Below are 24,579 nucleotides of genomic sequence, written 5' to 3' on the forward strand. Positions count from 1 at the left end.
AGAGAACAATGAGGCTGACAAGTGGGACACCTTTCTACTAGTACAAAAAGAAAACGGGGGAAATGTGGAGAGTTTGTCAGAAGAATGGCTGCGTAGCAAGGGCCACGATAAAGTGCAGCCATCAGCTACATGACTGGTGGCAAGTATACATTACCCCTGAGAACGGATATTAGTTAACAACAGGGATGTTGAAAATACATAGTATGCAGAAAGATACATAAAGCAAAAGAATTTGCAACAGCAAGGCCAAACACAAAAACTATATGCATCATAGAAAGTATAACCAATAATGAGTTGTACTTTTGCAATATGCATAAGCTAATTACTGTCTGTATAAGTGTGATAACTTTAAAAGCAATAAACTGAGACTTGTTGACCATGATAGCATGAGACTCGTCTCCCGCGGCTCTTTCCAACAAACTGGTTGATGAACAATTGCAAAAGGGGCATATAATACCTTCCATGAGCCCCTGGAACACATTCATTTTCTCAATTCCGAAAAAATCAGGAAAGCAGAGGTTGTTATGTGACCTTCAGGCTATTAATTTGGCAATGCAGGACATGGGATCCTTGCAGACTGGTCTATCTTCACCATCAATGTTACCTGTGAATTGGCAGTTGTTGGTCATTGACCTGAAAGACTGTTTTTTCACAATCCCTCTACATGAAGATGATAGTGAGAAGTTTGCCTTCTCAGTACCATCCATTAATAAGGCAGAACCAGCAAAAAGGTATCAATGGACCATTTTACCACGGGGGATGTGAAACTCACCAGTGATGTGCCAGCTGTGTGTTGCTTGGGCACTAGCTCAAATGAGAAAACTACCCACAGTATCTTGTCAATCATAGTATGGATGATATTCTGATAGCAGGAGAACACTTGGATGCTGCAAACCTGCTACCTGTTTTACAGTGATGATTTCAGACTGCAAGTCTTCAAGTTGCCCCTGAAAAGGTTCAACAACAGGCCCCATGGAAAGATTTGGGAATGATTATTACTGAAGCCCAAATTTGCCCCCAGAAATTGCCCATTTACACAGCGATTTGGACCCTGGCAGGTGCCCAAAAATTAATTGGAGACATACAGTGAATTTGTACCACTTATGGTATAACTAATGAGGACCTTGAGCCTCTGATGCCATTGTTGAAGGGGAGTAGTCAGGCCAATCTGTGGTGTGAGCTGACTGAAAAGCAGCAGAAGGCTTTGACTCAGATTGCCACTAAATTGGGCAACTCCTTTGCAAACTGCTGGTCACCTGCTTTGCCATCATCTCTGGCTGTGCTGAATAAGGAAGCACAAGGGATGGCTATACTGATGCAGTGGGATAGCCAGGCAAAACAACCACTCAAAATCTTGGAATGGGCATTTTTACCATTCAATTTGAACAAATCTGTGACCACTTGACTGGAAGCTATAGCGAAGGTCATGATCATGGCATGGAAATGGACATTGGAAATAGCAGGGTTGGAACTCCAAAGTATTCTTCTTCTGTTAGCAAAGGAGTACTCTCAGTGGTCGTTGCAGAATTCAAACACATTACAATGAGCATTGTTGAACTTTTCAGGTCTTAATAGTACTCATTTTCCTCCACATGTTCTTTTCTTTGCATCAATAGGCCAAGGAATTACCTTGGTTATCGAGGCAACCTGTGGAAGGCCTCACGGTTTTCACTGATGCCAGTTGGAAAAATTCTAAAGCAGCTCTTACGTGGCAGGAAAACAAGGAATGGCTCAGTGAAATCCTTGAGGGGCCAGGGGACTCCCCTCACGTTCTGGAATTACATGCTGTGATCAGAGTGTTTGAGAAGTGGCCAAATGATCCCATTAATACTGTTTCTGACTCCCTCTATGTTGTAGGTGTGGTTGAGGGAATTGAACGGGCACTGTTGAAGGAAGCCCAGAACAGACAGTTGTGGCAACTCTTTCTGCAGTGGTGGCAATTACTTAATTCTCATAGATGAGATTATTTTACTACCCATCTATGGAGTCATTCTGGCCTGATGGAAGGCCTGGCCCTGGGTAACAAGAAGGCTGACCAATTGGTGCCACCACTTTGGGCACTCTGCTTCTTCGAACATTGATAGATTTGCTCAGGCTAGGAGGGCTTGTGAGTTTTTTCACCAGAGCACAAAGGTTCTACACAAACAAATTGGGATATCACTACAGGATGCCCGAGGAATTGTCACAATTTGTCCATAATGTCAGGGTATGCTTGGCAGATTGGGCAGATTGGGTCTGGGTGTCAATCCTCGTGGCCTTGGACCCCTGCAGTTGTGGCAGGGGCTGATGTAACTATCTATGCTTCCTTCGGTAGTTTTAAACTTATTCATGTGTGCCACTGTTAGGGACACGAAAGGATGAAGCAGGCAGCAGGAGGTCAAGCAGGAAAGTTCTCTATTTTCTCTGACTCCATATATACAGTTTTACAAGCAGGTCAAGATTGGCTACACAGGTGGCCACCTCTTTGACCCTGTCGGTGAACATCACCATCAATCATATTTCTCCCCTGAGAGGAGAAATATGTAAATAATAGATCATTTCTAAAAATATTCATAGTTGAAGCTGCGTGAGAACAAATGCAAACAGTGAAAATCAGGCAAACTTGAGGCAACAGTTGAGGTCACAACAGGCTCTGAGGTGACAGCAGGCTCTGAGGTGACATCAGGCTGATGTCACAGCATGCTCTGAGGTCACAGAGGTCCCAGAGCCCCGGGGGTGCACAGCACCACAACCACCAAGCAGTTGGTCCCTGACCACAACTGCTGTGGCTGTGGCGGCAGCGGTGCCAACATTGGGACAGTGGTGACAGGACAGTGGTGGCAGCAAGAGCTGGGCACTGGCAGAGGACAAGGCACCATGGCCCTGGCTCTGCGTCTCTTGCACCTGCTCCTGCTGGCAGTGGCCCTGCCTGCCAGGGCTGCCCAGGCTGCTCCGTGGAGAGTGCAGGGAGCAGGTGAGCTGGGGCCTGGCTCCCCTTCCCAGGGACAGCGCTCCCTTCTCCCCGGGAAGCCTTGGGGATGGTTTTCCCCAGGGCTTTAGGGAGGGTTTCCTCTGTGGGAGGGAGAGAGCCTCCAGGGCCTCAGGGCTGCTCCAGCCACCCCTCCAGGGATGTTGCACTGGGTTTGCAAAGCGTGTGGAGAGTGACCAGAGCCATCCCAGAGCTCCCCAGGCCCCTCTGCAGCTTTGGCCATGTCCACTGACCTCTGGCTCCCACAGCCTTACCCAACCCCCGTGCAGTGCCCACTTCCCTAAGGCAGAGGGGGGACCCCAGAATGCCCTGAAAAAGGTTCTGATCTGTGCTCCATTCTAGACTGGGATGATGACACGGGTTTTATGGAAGTCCTGATGAAGGATGGTTTGAAGTTCTTGGACGATGTTGGAGGCAAGTTCTCAATGCCCCTTTCCTTACCAAATAATCAGTGTTGCTGCGGCAAGAGCTGAGCCATGTGCCCTTTCCTTTAACATAATCTCAGGCTTGAAGGGTTCTGGAAACCTTGGCCTGCTTCCTTCTGGAGCCCTGAGTGATCCCACAGGATGGCTGTCAGTGGGAGAAAGGAGCATTTAGCTGTCTGTCCTCTTCCCATGTGCAATACCAGTGTGTCCTTCCATGGTGCGCTCTGTGCACCCACAGAGAAGATCAGAGAGGGCAGGGCTGGGCCCAGGGCTGTGCCCCGGGGCTGTGCCTTAGGTGGCTCCTTTGCTGTCCCCAAGGAGCCTGAGGATCTGCTCAAGTGCCACAGGAGCTGTTCTGTCCTGTCTTTCTTTGCAGCCCAACCTGTTGGTGAAGGTGATCTGGCTTTCCAACCCACATCCAAGACTGAGCCTCTGGGGGATGGTGAGGGTAGGTCAAGGCTTTTCCCCGTGGGAGAGCTGCCAGCTCAAAGCCCAGAGCTCGGCCAGGGGGGCATCGCTGCAGGTGCCAGGACAGAGCTGTTCCCTTGTGTGCCCCCACCCTGCACGATCCTGTCACTGTTCCTGTGGCTCAGTGCTGCCCGTGCAGGTCAGCAGAGGTGACAGAAGCTCCTGTGGCTGTTGAGTTACAGGTGTGTCTGCGGACAGGACTTCTCAAGCTCCTTTCCTGGTTCCTGTACAAAAGCCCAGCTCCCATCACAGGGGTGAGTCATGTGTCCCTGCTGACCTCACAGGCTGAGACCAGGTTCTGTGAGATCTGTTCCTGGGAAATGGAAATACTTTGCCCTAAGGTCCTCCAACAGGGAAGTACAGAGCTACAGGACACAAGAAACCCCAGGAGCCATGTGAACCCATGAGGCCAATGCTGAAGGAAATGCTGCAGGCAGGACAAGGTGGGTGCATGTCCCTGAGCCTTCTCCTGACACTCAGCAGCGGGGCCTTTCCCTGCACATCTGGACACGCTGTGCCCAGCACAGCGGGAAGAGATCCATGGCATCCTCACTGCCCCACTGCTGCTTTCACACCCTGCAGGGCTGTTTACCAGCCTAGCTCGGCTGCAGCCTCTCCTCAGGCTCTGCAGGAAGGCACTGGGCATCAGCTGACAGGGAGCCCAAACTGCACCATGGGCCATGCACACCCTGAGATCCCTGCCATTTCCCAGTCTCAGGGCAGATCACAAAGGGCAGGTGTTTCAATGAGAGTGCTCCCTGTCCTACCCAAACAGTTTACAGGGATTCCTGATCCTTAACCATGTCCTTGACAAGCATTGCCTCCTGAAGATGCCGCCGCCCCAACGGGGAACAGCTCCGTCTGATCCAGCTGTCTCTCTTCCATTCTCCAGAAATGAAAGGAGAGCCTGTGCAGAAGGAAGTGTTTCCCGGAGGAAGCAGTGGCTCAATGCCAGCCCCTGCTGCAGGAAGGGAGGCGATGCCAGGCACAGTCACAGGAGGTAATTGCTGTGCCTCTGGGCCTGAGCTCTGCTGAGGCTTGGGCTGCCACCTCTGCTGCTTGGCAGTACCTGCCCTTCAGAGATGTTGCACAGGGCCTGCAGGGAGTGACCAGGAGCCAGCTGAGAGCTCCCCAGGCCCCTGGGCAGCTTTGGCCATGTCCATTTACATCTGGCTCCCATGTCCTTACACTGGCCAATGCCCTGGCATTGCCCCCTTCCCTAAGGCAGAAGGGGATCCCAGCACACCATGGAAATGCCTCTGATCTGTGCTCCCTTCTAGCTGAGGTTCCTGGGAAGGCTTCTCCATTAGCCTGGCAGTATGAAGTTTTGAAGCCCTTGGAGCCTCATCTAGGTATGTTCTCACTGTCCCACCAAGGAGGAACCATTGACAACTTGGCAGGAACCAGGTGACAGAAGCTTCTGTGGCTGTTGGCTTACAGGTGTGTCTGCAGAGATTATTTTTCCAACTCCATTCCTGGTTCCTGCACACAAGCCCAGCTCCCATCGCAGGCGTGAGTCGTGTGTCCCTGCTAACCACAGAGGCTGAGGCCAGGTTTTGTGGGATCTGCTCGGCAATGGAACTATTTTCTGTTAAGGTGCTCCAACAGAGAAGAAGAAACCTAGAGGAGAGGAAGAATCGCTGGAGTCAGATGACCTCTTGAAACAAATAGTGGATGAACTGCACAAAGGGCGTGGTGGGTGCATGTCCCTGAGCCTTCTCCTGACACTCAGCAGCGGGGCCTTTCCCTGCACATCTGGATATGCCATGCCTGGCCCAGCGGGAAGGGATCCATGGCATCCTCACTGCCCCACTGCTGCTTTCACACCCTGCAGGGCTGTTTCCCAGCCTGGCCCAGCTGCAGCCTCTCCCCAGGCTCTGCAGGAAGGCACTGGGCATCAGCTGACAGGGAGCCCAAACTGCACCACGGGCCATGAACACCCTGAGATCCCTGCCATTTCCCAGTCTCCGGGTAGATCAGAAAGTTTGGAAGAGGGAGTGTCCTGGCCCAGTCCCAATACACCTCAGTGTTTTCCTGGTCTCTGTCTTTTCCAAATATTGCCTCCTGAAGATGCCAGCACCCCACTGGGGAACAGTTCTATCTGATCCAGCTGTCTCCCTTCCTTCCTCAAGAGATGGACATAGATGTTCTGTGGAAGGCGGCATTTTCCACAAGAAGCACTCGATCATTGCCAGCCTCTGCTGCAGGAAGGAAGGCGATTCCAGGCATGGGCACAGGAGGTAATTGCTGTGACAGGCTGAGCCCTTGCTGGGGCTGTGTGACAGCAGCTCTTCCCCCAGCACCCACCCTTGCACAGCTCTGCAGCAGCCAAAGCAGGAAGTGCCTCAGCTTTGAGGCCTCTGGAGCTCTCACAGTCCCTGGGAAAGGGAACTCGTGTCCCATTGTCCCTCCTGCTGCAGCTGCTCCCGGAGCTGGCCCTGAGCGCCCAGAGGCCCAAGGCACAGGAGCAGCCCTGTGCAGGAGCCCTGCTGCGAGCCCAGGGCCAGAGCCAGCCCTGGGGCCTGACAGGGCCTGACTCCATCCCCTTGGGCTGGGAGAGCTGTCACGGGGCAGGGGGGGTCAGGGGTGGCAGTGGCTGCTCAGGGATGGGTTTGGCCCGTGTCCCTTGAAGGAAGGACTGCCCAAAGAGCTGTGCTGCCCCCAGGCTCTCCTGCCAGCCTTCTGGGCTGTGTTGGGTGGCACAGCCTGTGCCAAGGGGAGGCAAGGTGCCTGCAGGCCCCAGCTCTGGGGAAACAGAGAACGTCCTGGCCGTATCCACCGTGCTGCTGGCTCAGCAGTGGAGCACAGCACAGGCTGACACTCCCCATTGCTCCCACAGATGCAGCCAGCACCACGACATGTGTTTCCAGTTCCCAGAATGGCATTGGTTTCCGTCAGGGTTGGCTAGTGGTAACTGCAGTCCTGATTTTCTGGGTGCTTTTCTTCATTTCATACTTTGTCACGATTCAGATTTCCGGAAGAGAGCACGGTGAGTGTTTTGTTCATCTGTGGTGGTTTAGCACAAATGTGAAAAGTTATTTTTCTAAGGAAGTTCTTGCATGGATTGTAATTGACAGCATGGCTGACGACTGGGAGTGTTTCATCGCTGGAAACACAGTCTTAAATCACAAGTCCCAAGTGACTTGTCCCTTTTTCTTTTCCGGCCGGCAGTGAGGTAACATCATCTCATGAGTCGGGGTTCGGGCTGGGCCCCCTGGGGCCAGGCCTGCCAGACCTCAGGGATGGCCCCTGCCTGTGGGAGAGCAATCGAGGCTGGCTGTGTCCCCTCTGTCCCCTCCCGGCCCCTCCGATGGGGAGAGGAGAAGGAAGACTGCAGACCAGCAGTCTGGCCCTGCGCCAGGACCACGGTGGCTGTGCTCTGGGCCTTGGTTGCCAGAGCCAGTGGTCTGAAGGAGAAAAGACTTTTTAAGAACTTTCCTCCAGAGCTCCAGGGAGCGAATCCAAGTTGAGTCGCTTTAAATCTGACCAAGGGTGGAAGAAGTTTCGTTCATCAGCGTTCCTGAGCATGTGCTCTCTCTTTCTCCCCCTTCCTCCCCTCACTATTGAAATAAATAAAATGTAGGAAACTCCCATTTTTGACACAGTCTGTCATTTGTTAGGAAGGTTATGCTGTTTAAAAACGTTATGCCAGTTGTGCCCTGTCTTTTAAGAAAGTTATGCTGTTTGTACCAAGATTTGTACCCTCAAAACCTTATTCCAAGTTGTACACCCCCCCTAAAACCCCGGGTTCCTTTCCCCTTCCGTCGGGCTAGGCTGTTGCCATTCCGCGCCGGCTCCTCGAACTGCCGGCCCCGCCTAATAGGAAAATCCAAGGACTTCCATGGTGCTCCGCTCCAAACGGAAGTGCAGTTGGTGGCAAAAGGACCCAAAAGCCGCGACCCAGCACAAAATCCAGATAAAAGGGAGACACTACAACACCGAGAGGACCCTCAGCTACCTAGAGACTGATTCTGCTTCTGCCGCCTCGCCATGACCACAAAAAGACTGAGCAAAGGTGACACCCCTAGACCACTCGAGCCCAGTGTGTTCCTGGGGACTCTCATGAGGCTGGAACTCCCGACTCTGCGGCGAGAGCAGCAGATTTAACTGGCACCTCCTCCTCAGCGGCGGCCCAAGCGGGAGCGGCGACAGCACAGGCAACCCCTCGAGTTCCCCCTTGAAAGAGCTGACTAATAAAGGCTTTCAAAGGAGCAGGTCTCCTGTCCCATTTTTAACAACTATCACCTGTGGCCTTGATGTTCTGGGAGTCCACTGGAGGAAAAAAAAACTCTGAGCAAAGACTTTAACTCTTTTCCCTCCTTCATGGAAGACAGAGTAATTTAAAATGTAGAGAGACAGCATTGAAACAAAGTCAGTAAAAGAACTGAAAAAGACTATTGGAAGATAAAATGGAAGAAATAGACATTTTTGACTGGACTTCTCTAGATGTGAATTATGAAGAAAATGGACTGGGTTTGTAATATCCTAATGCTGCTTGAGGAAATGCAAGTTCTAGCCAAAGGGTTGTGTGTCTTAATATACAGAGGTTTTAATTAAAATTTTTGATTAAAATATGTCCCTGGCTCCTGGGAAAGTACAAAGAAGTCTCTATTTCATTTGAAATAGAGGCGATTTTAGAAATAGAGAAGAATCCCTGTTTTGTACTAGAAAAGCATTCTTAAAACAATACCCCAAACATGTGGAAGCCCATAAACAGTTTGGAAAACTGTTATATGGGTGAAACTGCACAGAATCTGCAGAAATTCCGGGCGGTTGCAGATCTATGGCCTTGAAAGCCACCAGACCTTTTCTTGTGGCGTGTTCTCCATAACCCTAGAAAAGCTCCTCTCCCAAGGTGATGTAAGATTGTGTTTAAATGGTAGCAACTAACTAGAAATCAGCTTTCTCTCTGTAGTGAGTGAGAAAATAAACAGTTAGGGGGAAGGTGTTTGGATGTCTAATTTTTTTCTTTTTCTGTTTTCCTTTAGTGCATATTAATAAAATCTATCTGTTTTTACTTTTAAATTATGCCTGTTTTGCCTTTTTCTCCCAAAGTCCTATGTCCCAGTCGACAAATTAAATTTGGCGAATGTGAAACCATGACATAAATAGTGCATTGGCCAAAAAACCAAATTAAAAGCACAGCATCATCTTTCCCTCAAACAGCTTGCTTTGAATGTCTGCTGTAGACAGGAAACATTTCCGGTGACACTGCTATGGGGTTGTGGATAGTCAGTGTTGTCCAAATAACTCGGCTGAGGGTTCTGCTGCTGCCCAGTGCTTTAACTGGCCTCCTAATTCCTGGGCCTTGTCCTGGGGAGCCCGCTGGGGCTGCAGCCAGTGCTGCCTTCCACTGAGGCTGCCTGGCCAAGAGCAGCCCCAGGAGCACCGGGCAGAGGCAAAGCAAGGTGAGGAGGAGAAAGAGCAGGGAGCAGATTGCCCTGGAAAGGCAGACATGCTCTGGGGCCACTCCTGGCCAGGGACCTGCCCAGAGCCATCCCCTGCTGGCCGGGGCCCTGAGGGGCAGCTGTGCAGCTGGGCCAAGCTGTGCCAGCAGCTGCAACCGTGCTGGGGAGCCGTGCCAGCTCTGGGCCCTGCTCTGCTGGAGGGTCCCTGTGTGCCACCACCAGCTGGGGCCTCGGACACCTCTTCTCTCCACAGGAGCCATTCTCTGCCTTCACAAGTCCAGCCAGACACCTCAGTCACGGAGAACAAGAGGATCTGTTGTCTTTCCTCCTCGAACATGGTCACGTTGTTCGGGTCCCAGAATTTTTACCAGATTATTGTTATACATAGGATGTAATCCCCACACAGCACTGGAGCTTCTGTTCCCAAAGGGAGTGGCCCTGCTCTCCAGCCTGGACAGGAGGTGCAGCCCCCCTGCCAAGGCAGGGCTTACGTCCACCAACACCTTTGGGCTTCAGCTCTGGGGTCTGGGTGCTACCACCAGCACTGGTGGACACCTGCTTGTCTGGGCACAGGCAGGGCTGGGCAGGCAGCAGCTGGGCAAGAGGCTCCTGAGAAAAAGTGTGCCCATTTGGTTTTGTTTTTCCTTTTTGGAAATATTTAGAAAAAATTTTTAGAAAGAAATCCCCAAATCGTTCTTCCCTGTTTCTATAGTAGTTAAGGATTATTCAATGCAGTTTTAGAATTCTGGAAAACTTTGAACATTTTTACACTTCTAGAATAAAAAATTAAAATCACATTTAATTGGTAATCTTTACTCTAGGAAGATCTAAGACAGCCCAAGACACCCAGCCTGCTGCAGAGCCTCTTCTCCCTCTGGAGGTTTGTCCCTAGTCACAACCAAATTACATAAAACCTGCTCCTAGATATTTTCTGGGATTTCTCACAGGCTCCTCTCTTTAGTCTTCAGAGGCAAACTTGGAGCGTAGTGAGAGTCTCCTAATATCACCATCTTTGCTTCTGGAAGAACTCCCTCAGTTCTAGAGCAGGGGACTCTCTCAGCTTCCTGCTGCCCCCAGGCTCTCCTGCCAGCCTTCTGGGCTGTGTTGGGTGGCACAGCCTGTGCCAAGGGGAGGCAAGGTGCCTGCAGGCCCCAGCTCTGGGGAAACAGAGAACGTCCTGGCCGTATCCACCGTGCTGCCGGCTTAGCAGTGGAGCACAGCACGGGTTCACACTCCCCGTTGCTCCCACAGATGCAGCTGGCACCACGACACGTGTTCCCAGTTCCCAGAAGGGCATTGGTTTCTGTCAGGGAACATGCTGCTGGCTGGAGGTAATGGCAGACCTCTGGCATTTTCTGTGGCATGCAGGTGATGGGGGACCCCTGTAAGGCTGGCAGAAGACTGGGGTCCTGAGGCACACGGGCAGGGTGTTGGGCTTTCCAGTAAGACATGGACGGTTTGGGTCCTTTGTAAGTGGTGCGTGTGGCTGGGCTTCCTCATGGGGTTCTTAGGGGATTTTTCCATGGCACACAGGTGACTGGAGACCTCTGCAAGGCTGGCTGAGGGCTTGAGTTCCTCGTGATTTATGTGGTTGTCTAGTGGTCACCGTCAGGGCCTGGAGAGGAGCCAAGTCCTTCCAAGGGCGGGCAGGGGGCTGGATTCTTTTGTGGGGCACACGAGGCTATTGGGGGTCTCTCCAAAGGTGTGCACAGATGCCTTGTGAGGCACACAGGGACATTTTGGGCTCTCTGCTGAGGTGTGCAGAGGTCCCCCAGGAGGCACAAAGGAATATTTCTGGTCTCTCCTCAGGTGTGCAAGGATCTCCCAGGAGGCACACAGGAGTATTTCTGGTCTCTCCTCAGGCGGGCAGGGATCCCCCAGGAGGTGTGCAGCGCGGATAAAATAGAGGGGCGGTTTCAGTCCCCTCAGCACAGCCAAGGCCCCTGTCGGCGGGGCTGTGCAGAGCGGCAGCGATCTCTCCGCACAGCCCGGGGCCCGGCCCGCGGCCCGGCGGCGGGCGGAGCCCATCCCGGGGGCCGGGCCGGGCCTCTGGAGCCGCTGCGCCCTCGGCGGGCCCAGGGGGGATTTGGGGCGTCCGGGGGGACATTTGGGGGGTCCTGAAGGAGGCTGAGGGCATTTGGGGACTGGGGACTGGGGGATTTGGGGGATTTGTGGGCTCTTTGGGAGAACTTTGTGGGCCCTGGGGGGGGGGGGGGGGGGTTGAGGGGATTTTGGGGGGAGTCTGGAGAATTTTGCTGGATTTGGGGACCTTTTTGGAGGATTCTGAAGGGCTTAGGGGGGTCTGAGAAGCGTTGGAGGCGGCTTAGAGGGATTGGGGGGGTGGAATTTGGGCGGCATTTGAGGAGAGTTGGAAGATATTGGGGGATTTGGGAGGGACTTAGTGATTTGTTAAAAAAATATGGATATTGATCTAATACAAATATCCAACTATGACGGACAAAGACTCTCTAACAGTTTGAAGTTAGAAAGTGGATATTTATTACGACGCCGGGCAGCGTGAGGGATAGCTCCCAAATACACACGCGCAATTTACAGATGATCACAGGGTCTTTTTATGTACAAAAGTGTTGAATACCCAAAACACAAATGCATATTCATGACTCTGGTCCATCCCATTCCCTGCTTCGTATGGTAATTAGCCAAAAAGCAATTAAGCATGCGTAGTTTGTTCTTTGAAATGGGTCGGTGGTCCTTTTTAGGGGGTGGGGTCTCAAAATGATGAAGTAAGATGCGTCTTCCTCGCTTTGCCTTTTTAACCTTTTAGTGTTGGTGACACCTGGATCCTATTTTCTCAAGACTATCTGATTTATGATCACATTGTGTTCTTGGAGTCTATTGATTAAGTTGACAGGTCTCCTGATTTATCGGTTCCTTAAATCCGGCTTATGTTAAAAAAAGGGAAGTTTACCTCAACAATGTCTAGTTAGTAAAAGGGAAGTCTACGTCAGCAATGTCTAGTTTAACTAAAGTCCTTTATTCTTCAAAATGTAAAGGGAAGTCTACGTCAGCAATATCTAGTTTAACTAAAGTCCTTAATTCTTTAAAATTGAATATCTCATTAGGAGGGTCCAGAGCAGTTCTGGGGGAATTTGAGGCTCCTGAATGGGTAGATTGAGGAGGTCTGGGGGAATTTTAGAGGATTTTGGACTTTTGCAGGGATTTGGGGGTCCCTGAAGGGTTTGGGAAATTCTGAGGAATTGGGGAGGGCTCTTAGGAGGCTGAGGGGATTTTTGTGGGAGTCCCAGAGAATATTTTGGGGTCCTCAACGGGATTTCGGGGGATCTTTTCGACATGAGGGAATTTTAGGGCGTCCCAGGGGGGTTTTGGGGTCTCTCTTGTGGCTTCGAGGATTTTGGGAGCTCCCAGAAGATTTGGGGGGTCCAGGAATCCATCAGAAGGGTCTGGGTGGAATTTTGGGGTCTCCAGGGGAGTTTTGGGGTCACTGTTAGGCTTCGGGGTTCTTGGAGGGATCCCAGAGGATTTGGGGGGGGTGGGGTCATTTGGCTTGTGGGGCGCTGACAGCAGCCGGCTTCGAGAACCTCTGCGGGCTCGTAGGAAAAAGAAAACTTTCAAGAAACCTCAAAATCGCTTGCAATCGACCCCAAATGACCCAAAATCACTTCGGAGCCACCCCTGAAACCCTCTGGAGCCTTCCTGGGCTGCTCCAAGGCGCCATTCCCGCCCTCGCCCCTCAGGGACCCTTCAGGCCGCCATTTTGGCGCCTCAGGTGGCGCTGAGCTCTGGAAGCACCCAAAATCGCTGGAAGAATGCCCCAAATGCCCCAGTTCCCTCCACTGAACCCCTCAATGCCCCTCAGTTCCATCCACTGACACCCAGGTTCCTCTGCCATTTAAAAAGCCCTCGAATTCCCTCATAATTCCACAGCAGGAGTGCTCAAATCTCTCCTGAGGCTTCCACAAAGCATCCACTACCCCAAAACCCTTCAAAACATCCCCAGATCCTCCAAAATATCCCCAGATCATGTCCTGAGAACCTCCAAATTCCCATCCTAGGACCCTCCACAATCCCCTTTGCATCCCCAAGGTCCCCAAATCTTCACTCAAAATTCCTCCCCAGTCCACCCAGGTGTTACGAATAAAATTGGGAATGTTCAGACTGCACAGGAATTTACCTGTTTCTGTTCCAACTGTGTTACCTGTTCTTGTTCTAACCCCAGTTAAAACTCCCGGTTAATGTCCCAGTTAATGTACCTACCCTTTTCAATTGTAAGAGTTCGCTGTTAAAGAGTTCTCATCGGTTTTGCCTGTTTTATTACCCTGCCTTTGGTTGTTTGTACCCCTCATCCTCTCTGACTCGTCGGGTAGCCCAGCCACTGCTTCCCAGAATGGACGCCACACTTCCCATAAGATCTTGCGCACACACGCATATTAAAATCATATTGCCGCCTAAGAATAAAACTACCCTAACCAATGAGCCACTTTAAAACACACAAAAAGACTCCACACTACATGCTGTGAAGGACTTAACGGAGCTAACCTCATCGATTCTAGCCCAACAAGTGAGTCACCATAACTTGCACAGCACTCGAGCATGGAGACCCACCCCCCCCCGGACTTCTGAGGCAAAGAGAGTCTTGGGACGATCCCTGCGAGGGTAGAGGCCCCCAGACCTGCCGGAAACGACAGGCCTGCATGAGCCCTCCTCCTGGACGTCGACCATTGGGAGCAGCGGTGGCGGCGTGCACCCCAAGCCCCCACCTCTAGGCCCCTTTCTAATAAAGGCATAACCAAGGAGCAGAAGGTCTCCGGGCCCTTTCTTTTTTACACAGGGACCCCCAAACTATTAATCCTTTCCAAAAACCTCATCAAAAACCTCCCAAACTTTCAATTCTCACAAAAAAAGTCATGTAAAAAACCAAAATTTTTCTCTCAAAGGCTCCCCCAGACACTCAATTCCCCCAAAAACTCCCCATCAGCCCCCAAAACTCTCCCCTGCAGTGCCCGGAGCCCTCAGCAGCTGCAGGCTGTGTCTGGCAGGGAACAGCCCTTGTGCTGAGCACTGGCATGGAGCATTTCTGCACATCTGCCTCAATGAGCCTGAGCCTGAGCCTGCACTTTTTTTGCCTAAAGCTCCCTCAGCACCTCCTCACTGGCCTCGTATTCCATATCCCTCCCCAGCTCCCTTGTCCTTCTCTGCACACGCCCTGGCCTCTCCAGGACTTTTGCTTCACAGCGGCAAGCAGTGTTCTCTCTGCAAAGCAGAGCTTTTAGTTCTTAACATCCCTGACCTGGAAAAGTAGCAAATAGCCAGCAATGCTTTTGCTTTAGCTGCTGCAGACATGGAAAGCTCGAACTGTAGCAGAATCTGATCCAGTGCTGGAACAGGCAGGAAATTGCTGCAGTACCATCTTTGCATGGTGGGAAAAGGGAGAAGGAAGAGTGCTTCTGCACAGAGCAAACAGACAAAGCACAGGCACAGAAATGGAAAGCAGAGAGTGCCTGCCACCTACTGTAGTGTCTGAAGCACTGATGTGTTTTGCACTCCAAGGGCAGCCAGGGTTCCAACTTGTGGCAGCTTGGATCAGGGAGAAATCCTGTGCCTTTGTAATTTCAGCAGGCACAAGGCCGTTGCCAGGTGCAGGGGCTTAGACATGAATGGTGGCCTTTTTCCATGGGGAACTAAACTAAGCCTCCCAGTTCTAGAGGTCAGTCTGTAGAAGGCGTCTGGCACTCTAAGGACAGCCAGGGTTCCAGTTTGTGGCAACTTGGATCTGGGAAGAATCCTGCGACGTTTGTAATTTTAGCAGGCAGAATCTCGTTGCCAGGTGCAGGGGCTTAGACATGAATGGTGGCCTTTTTCCATGGGGAACTAAACTAAGCCTCCCAGTTCTAGAGGTCAGTCTGTAGAAGGCGTCTGGCACTCTAAGGACAGCCAGGGTTCCAGTTTGTGGCAACTTGGATCTGGGAAGAATCCTGCGACGTTTGTAATTTTAGCAGGCAGAATCTCAGTGCCAGGCACAGGGCGGCCCTTAGGAGGGATGCTCAGAACTACTGCTGAGCACAAGGACCTGTGGATGTTATATCAGCTTTCCATCCATTCCTAGTGTGAAAGGTGAGCAAGATTTAGATGGGAGCTGAAGGTTAGGGCATCTCAGTCTGTCCAAGCAGTGCCTCACAGAACACAGGAATTGTACCTATGGAATTACAGGTTGTTCTTACAACCTGTCTTCTGCAGCTGCCAGAGGTGAGCTGCTCGTGGTTCCTTCAAAAAAGTTTGCTGAAAAATGACTTTTAGAAGGTCAGCTTGTCAGTGCATTCCGCTGAGTGCTTATGTCCTTTAATGCCAAACATCAGGCTCAGTGTGTGTCCACAGTGTCTCGGAGCTTGTTTTATGGTGAAACAATTTCTTCATGTTAGAGCTGTAACACTGAAAGCAGGCTTTCTGCCATCCACAATGAATACCTCTCAGAATGGCAAAGTGTGGCCTTTCCACACAGCAGCAGAGCAGCCCAGCCAATGGGAGAGCAACTGGTGTGTGAATTTTCTACCCACACTGTTTCCAGATAAGATTTTTCTAAGCAGCCAGAGATCAAAACAAGTTGTGTCATGAGGTTTGGTTACTTCAGTCCTCTGCTGGCACCTATTAGAGATCAACATGACTCTTCTGCCCTGCTGCTTTTGAGAGGCAGGTGGAATGCTGCTCTCAAACCTGCTAACCAAAAAGTTACGTCTGATTAATCAGATGAATGCTATCATTCTATAGCCTGCTGACTGGCAATACCTATGAGCCACTGGGCTGTAATGCCCCAGCTTTTCAGTGCTGGGTCTTGCTGTAAATCCCTAAAAACAGAGGGGTCTCAGTGATTTATAAAAGTGAAGTGTTTCCAAAGAGGATTCAGTTAAGGGATGCGTTCTTGAGAGGAATATGTTGCTCTGTCCCTTTTGCCTGTCTGGTACCTTTTCCATGGGAAAGCTGTGCTGTGTTTTGGTGAGGAAGCATCTGTCAGGAATTGCCTATTCCTTTTTCTAGGTCACTTGCCTTTATGGAGCATGTCCTGTCTTGACTGCAGTGAGTGTTCTTCAAGCTTCAGACAGATTTCTGATGCAAATGCAGGTGAGGACAATGTCCCTCACCTTGTTTTTCTGTCCTGCTCACAGCTGGGTACTGCCCATCATCACTCCTGCTTGCTTAACATCAGGAACAAATACCACCAATGTTGTTTCATAACTAAGTCAAAAGAGTCTGGATTAAGGATTTTATAAAACAGTTTAAAATGTAATGCTTTTCCAAATATGTGACGTGATTATTAGCTTGTAGTTTTTCTAGCTTTACCAAAAAAACCCCAAAACAAACCACTTTGAGTAGATTGAAAAGACTTTTACTGGTAACTAAAATACTGGGAAAGGTGTTTGTACGTGCCACCATGGCCTGAAAGAATCCCCTCCCAACCTCCTGAAATAAAAGTAACCCGAGTAAACACAGTGTGTCTCGGTGTGAAAGACATCTTTTCTTCCTTGCTGCTCAGGTGTCAGGACTCCAGGTTTTTACCACTGCTCCCCTTCAGTGAACCCCAGTGGTGGCAGTCAGGGATACATCCCTGTTTCCCCTTCAAGCACCCGGCCTTGCAGTCTTGGCAGCTGAACTCTGAGCAAGCAGACAGGAAGGACTGTCAGTCTGAATCAGGAGCAGATCAAACATCTTTTCATCTGTCTCTTTCACTAAGTTTTCCTTGCCCAGATGGTCTCCTTGTTGTTCTTCCTCCAGAGAGATGGTACCATTTCATCAGTAAAATCAGACCAGCTCTCCAGGCAAGGCACAGACTTTGGCCTCAGGGTAAGAGGCACTGATCCTTTCAAGATTCTTCTCTGTTCTAAGTGCAGTTCTTCTTGTTCCTGTCACCACTGCATTATCCGTGGTCTTGTAAAATGCTTGTGTACATCTTGCTCTTCCCCTCTCTACCACCAGATAGCTCTGTTCTCCCTTCCTTGGGACAGAAGTAACTGTCTTACCAGTGGGGGAAATTTAAAAGTCCATTTAACATTTACAAAACAAACAAAAAATTTGGATATTTTACATGAAAATCGAAGACTGAATGGGAAGAGAGAGAAGAAGAGGAGAGCGAACAGGCATCAGCTTTTCTTCTGGTTTTTGATAGCTCTCCCAGATCCATATAAACACAGGCACTGGAAAGTGCCACTGTCCCTTTATTTTTGTTCTGGGAAAGAGAGTGCATTCAATGTCCATCCAAGATGAAAGAAATGGAGGAAAATGGGACATTGGTGTCGTGGGGTCAGTGACAGCTGGTCACAATAAGTTTGATGCTTTGGCACTAAGGATTTTATTGTACATGTACTTCAAATCATGGGATCTCAGAGGTCATCCACTGTACATGGGACTGTCAGATCAGTTTAGAGCCCTCTGTGAGTCAGTGAGCCATCAGTGTGGTGCTGTCCTCACTGTAACAGAGCCCTTGCCCAGGGACTTTGGAAGCTTTTCTATGAAGCTTTCACTGTTCTGGTAGAATCACAGAATCGATGAATCCCTGCCTAAGCTGTCTGGGCAGTCTGCTGCTGAACCCACTCATGGATCAGCTGGTGAGCAATGGCCTGTTTGGGAGGAAACCAGGGTAAAAAACTACCGTCATCTTGCTTTGAAGAGCTGGGCTCCCTCTTGAGACCCTCCACAATTTCCTCCATGCCAAACCAACGGGCTTCCTCCAGTTCCAGGGTGTCCATACTGATCTGGAAAGAATTCATAGGGCACCAGTTCCTTAAATCAGCTTTGAATGTGGGCAGTGGTGTCGTGACAGGTAAAAGAATTACAAAAGAAAGGCCTCATAAAATCAAGCCTGCTCTGCTAAATTGCCACAGTTACCCTGTCACCACTTCTCTAAGTAATTTGCAAGTTCCCATGCGAAAACAATCTTGATATGAAAACTCATCAGCATAATAACCTATTCCTGGGCTGAAAAAAAAATCCACCTGCAATAACAAGAGATTTGTCCCATGAAAATCAGTAAAGAAAATAAGTAAATAATCCAAGAGTAAAGAGATCTGAGATCTGATGGAGAAGTAGAATACCTTTTACTAACCAATAGAGAAATTGGCAAGAAAGCTAATAGCCAATTAACGCTGCACACGAGGTCTGTAAAAATTATAAAATGAGTTGTGATAATAAAGAATGGCTTTTCCTGCATGAAGAAAATGGAGTCTCAGCTAACTTATTACAATAGGCAGTGGCACCTTGCCCATTCTTGCTTCCACAGAGGTCCTGTCCTGGAATGTCCAGAGCATGGAATGCTCAGAGCAGTACGTCCATGCCTGAATTAGGCACTGATGCCGCTCCAGGGAGGGATATCACTATCCCCCAATACTTTGTCATGCTGGCTTCCTTAGGGAAGCCACAAACCAACCCTGCTCCATTGTGGCAAAGAAAGTGGCTGAGCACAGGAATTAACATGGCAGAATCTGTGTGTTCTATGGCAAATGTGTGAGGGAACCTCCTCTGCAAAGTTCAGAGGAAAAAAACCCAGGGGTGTTGGGCTCTGGGTTTGTATATACAGTGACCTGAGTGAAATCTGGTACCTTGCAACAGAAGGTGATGGGATTGTTTCCAAGTTTGTTCTGCATTTGCAGAAAAATCCAATGGAAAATAGCATTTCTGGGGGGGTTTGATGCTCTGCTGACTAAATTCTGTGGACTGAACGGGATTTTGCTGAGGCAGGCAGTGGAATGGCTCGGGGGAGCCGCTCACCTCATCCCGCTGGGCTCCCACCAGGGCGTGGCAGGCGATCATTAAGGAGCTGCTGGGGAAGGGCCAGTGCTGGGAAGCCGAGTAGCGGAGCGACTCCACCTCCAGCCCCACCTCTTCGGCCACTTCTCGCCGCACCGCCTCCTCCACGTTTTCGCCTAGAACCAAGCAGAGTCAGGCAAGGACGGCCCGGCCTTAAGGCAGCGAACCATAGTGAGGAAACCGCAGGCAGCTCTCATTCCTACACAGCAGCTCCAGCTGTGCTGACCTGGAAACACTTGCTGGCAGGATGCTCTATTAAATTAATCAACCTCTGATAAACACAGGCACCAGAGACATTTTTGGTCCTATCTACATACAGATGGTGGACAGAACTATTCATTTGAAGCCATTTCCCTCCTGTAGCAAGAGGTCTGTAGTTTTCTCCAAAGCGAGACCGCATGAGACACAGAATGGATTTTAAAAGGATCAGGGGTTATAATCCAGCAAGTTTTAAAGCTTATGTTTACTATCATGGACCAGAAGAACTTCTAGACATCTATAATTCCCATTCCCTTCAGGTACATAACAGCTATTTTGAATTCTATCTGCAGGCAAACACTGATCTATTTAGATCTAATGTTGTTTTTCCTGCTATTACAGAATCACTGACTGGTCTGGGTCCAAAAGGACTTTAAGGATCATTTAGTTCCAACCCCCTTCCATCAGCCTGAACACCTTCTACTACACCAGGCTGCTCAAAGGCTTATCCAGCTTGGCCTTGAACACACCTGGGGATGGGGACACAGATCAGCTCTGTGTCCGTCCTCCTCCGTGCACAGGGGTTTGGCTGATGTCCCCGCCTGACCCTGCATGCCCAGGGTCTGGATCAGAACCCACTTACCCAGGTCACAGAAGCCTGACAGAGCCGAGAACATCCCCGGGGGAAATGAGGGCTGCCGGACCAGTAGGCACTGGCTCCTGTTGGACACCAGGGTGATCACCACTGGAGACATCTGGCACACGCACCACCAAAGGAAAAGAAGTTCAGACAAAACAAGTAAGTGCAAAAAAGTAAGTACAAAGCTGGTTGAGCTGACCACTAAAAGTATCCAGCTCTGCCAAACCTTTTCCTGCTTGCCCCCGGGGTGACCTGTGTCCCTCCCCTTTGCTGCCAGGTGCCCACCTGTGGGTAGTAGGTGACTCCACTGGCGTGGCAGACACGTTTGCTGCCAGCTGGGTTCTTGTGAGTGGGCTGCCCAGTTTTGCTGCAGTACTGGTGGGAATCGTGCCACCGCAGAAGGGCCTGGGCCTGCCAACACAGAGGAACACAAACCTCATTTATTTTATTTCATTTATACCTAGGGGGAAGGAATAATTCAGAGCAGTCTCCCTGAATAATGCTTTGCACACAGTCATAAGGATAAACTCTGTCTTTGGAAGCCTAAGGAAGGTAAATGAAGTATGAACAGTGCTTTGAAAAGTGGCAGATTCTGCAATCCATGTTTCCTGCTTCTAAATTTGAGTATGTTTGGGGGAGGCGGGCAAGAGCTGCTGTTTATTGGGACATAATGGGAACTGGACTATTCTAAAGCGTCTCCAGCCCTGAATATCTTCTTGAAAAATAGCCCAGGCATCACAAACATAGGGCAGGAAAGGAAACATGAACTATTTCTCCTTATGGGTCAGGACAGCTGATTTTCACACACAGAAAACACAGGGCATCTGCAAACACAGGGCATCTGCAGAGCACCAGCTTATAAGGGACAGGTCTTAAAAGAGCAGCTCTGAAAGAAGATGTGTAGTTTGTGATACCTAGTTTGCTATAGTTGTTGAGCTGAGGACAAACTGGGATTGCTGTGATTTAGTACCTTTCAGCTAAATGGCATAAATTACTGCAGTAATTTTTAAGTCACTTGTCTGTTTCTCCTTCCCTTTAATCTTCCTTTTGGGACCACAAATTTGGAAAAACTAGTGTAATTTATAGTGTGTCTGTATCTAGTTCCCTAAAAGCATATAGTAGGTACTTCTACAATATTAGATCATAAAACAATATGGGAGATGAGGAAGAAGGGTTGATGTTAGAGATCACAGCCCCGTAGAGTAAAAAACCCTGTCCAATACCAAAGCCAACAAAGAAGAATCCTTCCTGTCCACTACAAAAAGAGCCTTTTGTAGGTCAGTAAATGATCCCTGCAGTTCTGACTCAATGACTGATTTATCCAAGGCTCCTGTGAAAGAAAAAAAAGAGAAGAAAAAATGAAAAAATAATTGATCTCATAAATTTCAGCTATTATTGCTATTATTCCAATTTTATGCCTTTGCTGTTCCAATATACAGTGTCTGGGAGTTCCCATGGAAGTGAACCACATCAGAAGCAGCATTCCCAAATGTCAGTGGCTTCCCCCAGCCCACCTTTCCTGACACACACCGGTACAGGAGCAGCAGTGCCATCCATGACTGTGACCTGCCACACTCATAACAGCTCCTGCAGAGACTCAACCCAGCCCTCCTTGGCAGGACAGGTTCTCCCAAGCATTAGGGATGCTGCCCTGACAGCACCTCCATCCCAGTGCCTCCAGCTGGTGCTGGCATGGGTGGAAGAGGAGTCATCCCAACCTAAATCCAGCGCGAAGCACGGTCTGTGCTCATCCGAACAACCGATCAGCACCGACTTCTCTATCCACTGCTCAGCCTCTTGGAACTTCTCCAGAATCCCTTTCGTCTCTGAACAGCAGGGAAAGGGGAAGAGAAAGCTGTGATGAAAGCAAATCCATACAACCGTGGTGCTCTCTGGGACTTCAAGGCACAGGCAACTTTGGCTCAATGCAAGAATGCCCATGTGTGAAAGGGGACCAGACAAATGATCACACACAGGTAGAAACCTAACATCTGGCTCTAAAAGCTGTAGGAAGTTTAGACCATGTCAGGCGAAAGGTCCCAATGTTGTAATGCTTGGGGAACAGCTGTCAGCTGGTTTTGCTCTGCACCAGCCAGTATCTTTCTCTCAAAGAAAACTTTTCCTACATTACACCAAGAAGATGTTTATCAATAAGACCTTGTTTGTTTTCCTGCCAGGCCTCTCTATTTAAAAGGTACAGTCCCAAGTGTTTAAACCTGATCACCTCAGAACAGATCAGGTTGATGCCATGTGTGTGTCTCTGTTTCATTTCAGCTGTGTGATCGACCAGGTGTTCCTTTCTGGATGCACTGATTTATTTCTTACCTGCTGCACTGAGCTGTGGTACCAAATATTTCTTCCCAACTTTCTGCAGGAAAGGGGAGAGATTGTGAAAGAGGTAGAAAGTTCCTGAGGTCTGAGCTTGTCTACAAAGGCTGTCATCTTCCTTTAACTGATTTAAGTATCTGCAGTGAGAAAGCAATTGGGAGGATTAATTGAAGATTGTATTGAGATTATTGCTAATTTGTAGGTGTTTATTTTGCACATAGCAGGGAGGGCTGAATTGGCAGATCAGACTTAAGGTATTCCATATGCTTAGAGAGTTTTGACAGCTGAGTCACTCTTTGGTGGTCTGCAGCCTCTAGTGAAGCTAATATGGCAGAAAATACTGCAGTTCTTACATGAGTACCCTCAAGTTTGGAGATGGAAAAAGACCAGTAACCCAGTCTCTCAATCCAAATGGTCTGTTGTAAAGGCTGCAGGAAACCTTGGTCTTTCCTTTAATCCTCCCAATCCCTCCCAGCTCAGAATATTCTGTGAATTTGGATGGCTCCAAACTGCTGAGCACTTCTGATGTTGAATCTGGTTCCCATTGGGCTACATGCATTATGTTGTGCCTGTCACACTGATGTGAGGGATAAAAACCAAGTCTTAGGGCACAGCTGGTTGGAGCTGAGTTAGGGAAAAAAATAATTGAAAAAAGGGTGTCAGCAAGTGCTTCTTTCAGGCTGTTTGAAGCAGTAGTTAAAATGAGCTGAGCAGCACCACTTTAATTCTGCCTGGTATTGTAGGAGCCCTCTAACCAGGACAGGCAATCATTGACAGAGTTTCAGCCTGAGAGAACCAGTTCTTACCAGTGGTGAGGGGAGCAGAGAGGCCTTGGCTGTTATCATTTACAGAGCTCACAAAGCATTCCTGTGTCACGGCTGAAGTGTTAAAAGATTAACCCCTGGGTCAGGGTTAGGTAGGGCTGCTTCGGCCAAGCTCTGGCCTCCCAGTACCCAGGAATCAGATAAGAACTTACCTCATTTTTCTCACATAGGTGGAGTGCAGCCTGCAGACGAGGGAGGAAACTCTCCTGTGCAGTGCTTGATACACTGCAGCCATAACCAACACCTATAGCCTGAAAAAAGAGGCATAAATGTAGTGCAGCAGCCCTGCAAGGTTAAGTTGATTTAAAAGGTGCAATAACCAGGTAAATCTCCCTCTCAGTCTGCAGAATCTGCTTTATAAAACGATCACTTCAGTCACACTTCAAACTCCATTTCAGGCCAGTCTTAAGACAACTTAAAGATACCTCACTTTGTTTCCATCTCTTGAGTGTGCACAGGTCCTATGGAACTTGCTTATAAGACTAGATTAGACCTTCCTGTCCCAAATCCCTGTATCCCTGGGGAAAGGGCAGAGAAGGTGGCTGCTCTTTTGCTGGTTTCCTACACAGTCTCAATGGCCTCCATCCAACCACACATCCTATTGCAGCACACAGTGGATCTGTGGGAAAGGCACTGATGCCAGGAGGGAGTGAAAGACAAAATATCAGCTGCAACTGGAAGAGAATTCCCTGAGTTAGGCAGCGGACAGCAGTTGCAGCTGAGTGGGATCACCTCCAGCTATGAATGCCTTTTTTGCCAAAAAATCCCACCACGTTTTCAGCCCAGGCAGTCTCAGGCTGCTGCGTGAACTCAGCTTCAAGGTGTCAGGAAACAGCCAGAGACACGAGACAGAAATGAACTGGTGCACAGTCCTTGATGATCTCTGAGAACATTCCATTCTGCAGCCACAGAACGTGAAGCCATACAGAGAAAGTTATGTTTGCTTTGTGACAGGCGCATGAGCAGTGGCAGGAAGAGTCTCAGGGTTCTTCCTTCTGCAAAGGTCAGTGATGGCAGCCTGAGAAGTGCCTCAGCAGAGGCTCCTGTTTGCACGTGGAGACTCTGCCTTGTGGCTCTGGACATCTCTGTCCCAGATCCCCCTTTCCCACTGGGACTATCCCTTGGGGAAGCTGCTGGGAAGCAGCAGGAGCTTGGTGCAGGACACGTGTGAGAACAGTGATTGCCACAGAGCGTGTCAGTGTGTCTGTCACTGCACTGCCAGATAGAGCGTGTCAGAGAGGGTTCTGTGGTGTGACAGTCGTGTGTGTCTGTCACTCCTCCACTCCCGGTCTCGAACAGCCTGGCTGTGGAATTGCCTGTGCTCTGGAATGAGCAGCAATGTCACCGGGCGGGGACAAAGGGAAGATTCCTGCCAGACCTACGAGCGCGCCGTGGTTCGGGCGTTTTAACCCCTTCCTCCTCAGGAACGAGCGTGCCAGCTTTGCTTGGGACCACTGAAAAACTCGGAGCTGGAGACACCAAAGACTCCGGTCCACCTCGAGAGGCCGTTCCCCAGCTTTTGTGAGCTCCATCTGCGCTGTGCAGC

The 24,579-nt window shown here is 49.7% G+C and overlaps 1 protein-coding gene across 1 annotated transcript; it reads right to left on the reverse strand.

Moving 5' to 3' along the window:
- Positions 1–17,403: 17,403 nt before the first annotated feature.
- NUDT13 (nudix hydrolase 13) lies at positions 17,404–23,280 on the reverse strand. The gene is made up of 8 exons (XM_066324257.1): positions 23,186–23,280; positions 22,207–22,346; positions 21,600–21,707; positions 21,105–21,211; positions 20,167–20,292; positions 19,885–19,996; positions 19,005–19,159; positions 17,404–17,992 (listed from the first exon to the last, which is right to left on the reverse strand). Exons 1-8 carry the CDS (start codon positions 23,266–23,268, stop codon positions 17,798–17,800), a joined length of 1,026 nt encoding a protein of 341 aa, XP_066180354.1. The 5' UTR covers positions 23,269–23,280; the 3' UTR covers positions 17,404–17,797.
- Positions 23,281–24,579: the final 1,299 nt, after the last annotated feature.

The sequence above is a fragment of the Sylvia atricapilla genome, chromosome 8 (assembly GCF_009819655.1).
Source record: "Sylvia atricapilla isolate bSylAtr1 chromosome 8, bSylAtr1.pri, whole genome shotgun sequence".
Lineage (NCBI taxonomy): Eukaryota > Metazoa > Chordata > Aves > Passeriformes > Sylviidae > Sylvia > Sylvia atricapilla.

What these genes read in the sequence shown, in the direction of transcription:
- NUDT13 (XM_066324257.1), bottom strand. Translation starts at nt 23,268, where the DNA reads ATGGCTGCAGTGTATCAAGCACTGCACAGGAGAGTTTCCTCCCTCGTC. An exon ending in ACCACAGCTCAGTGCAGCAG is followed by an intron (nt 21,708 to 22,206) that starts GTAAGAAATAAA and finishes CCTGCTGTTCAG; the next exon opens with AGACGAAAGGGATTCTGGAG. An exon ending in GTGCTTCGCGCTGGATTTAG is followed by an intron (nt 21,212 to 21,599) that starts GTTGGGATGACT and finishes TTTCTTTCACAG; the next exon opens with GAGCCTTGGATAAATCAGTC.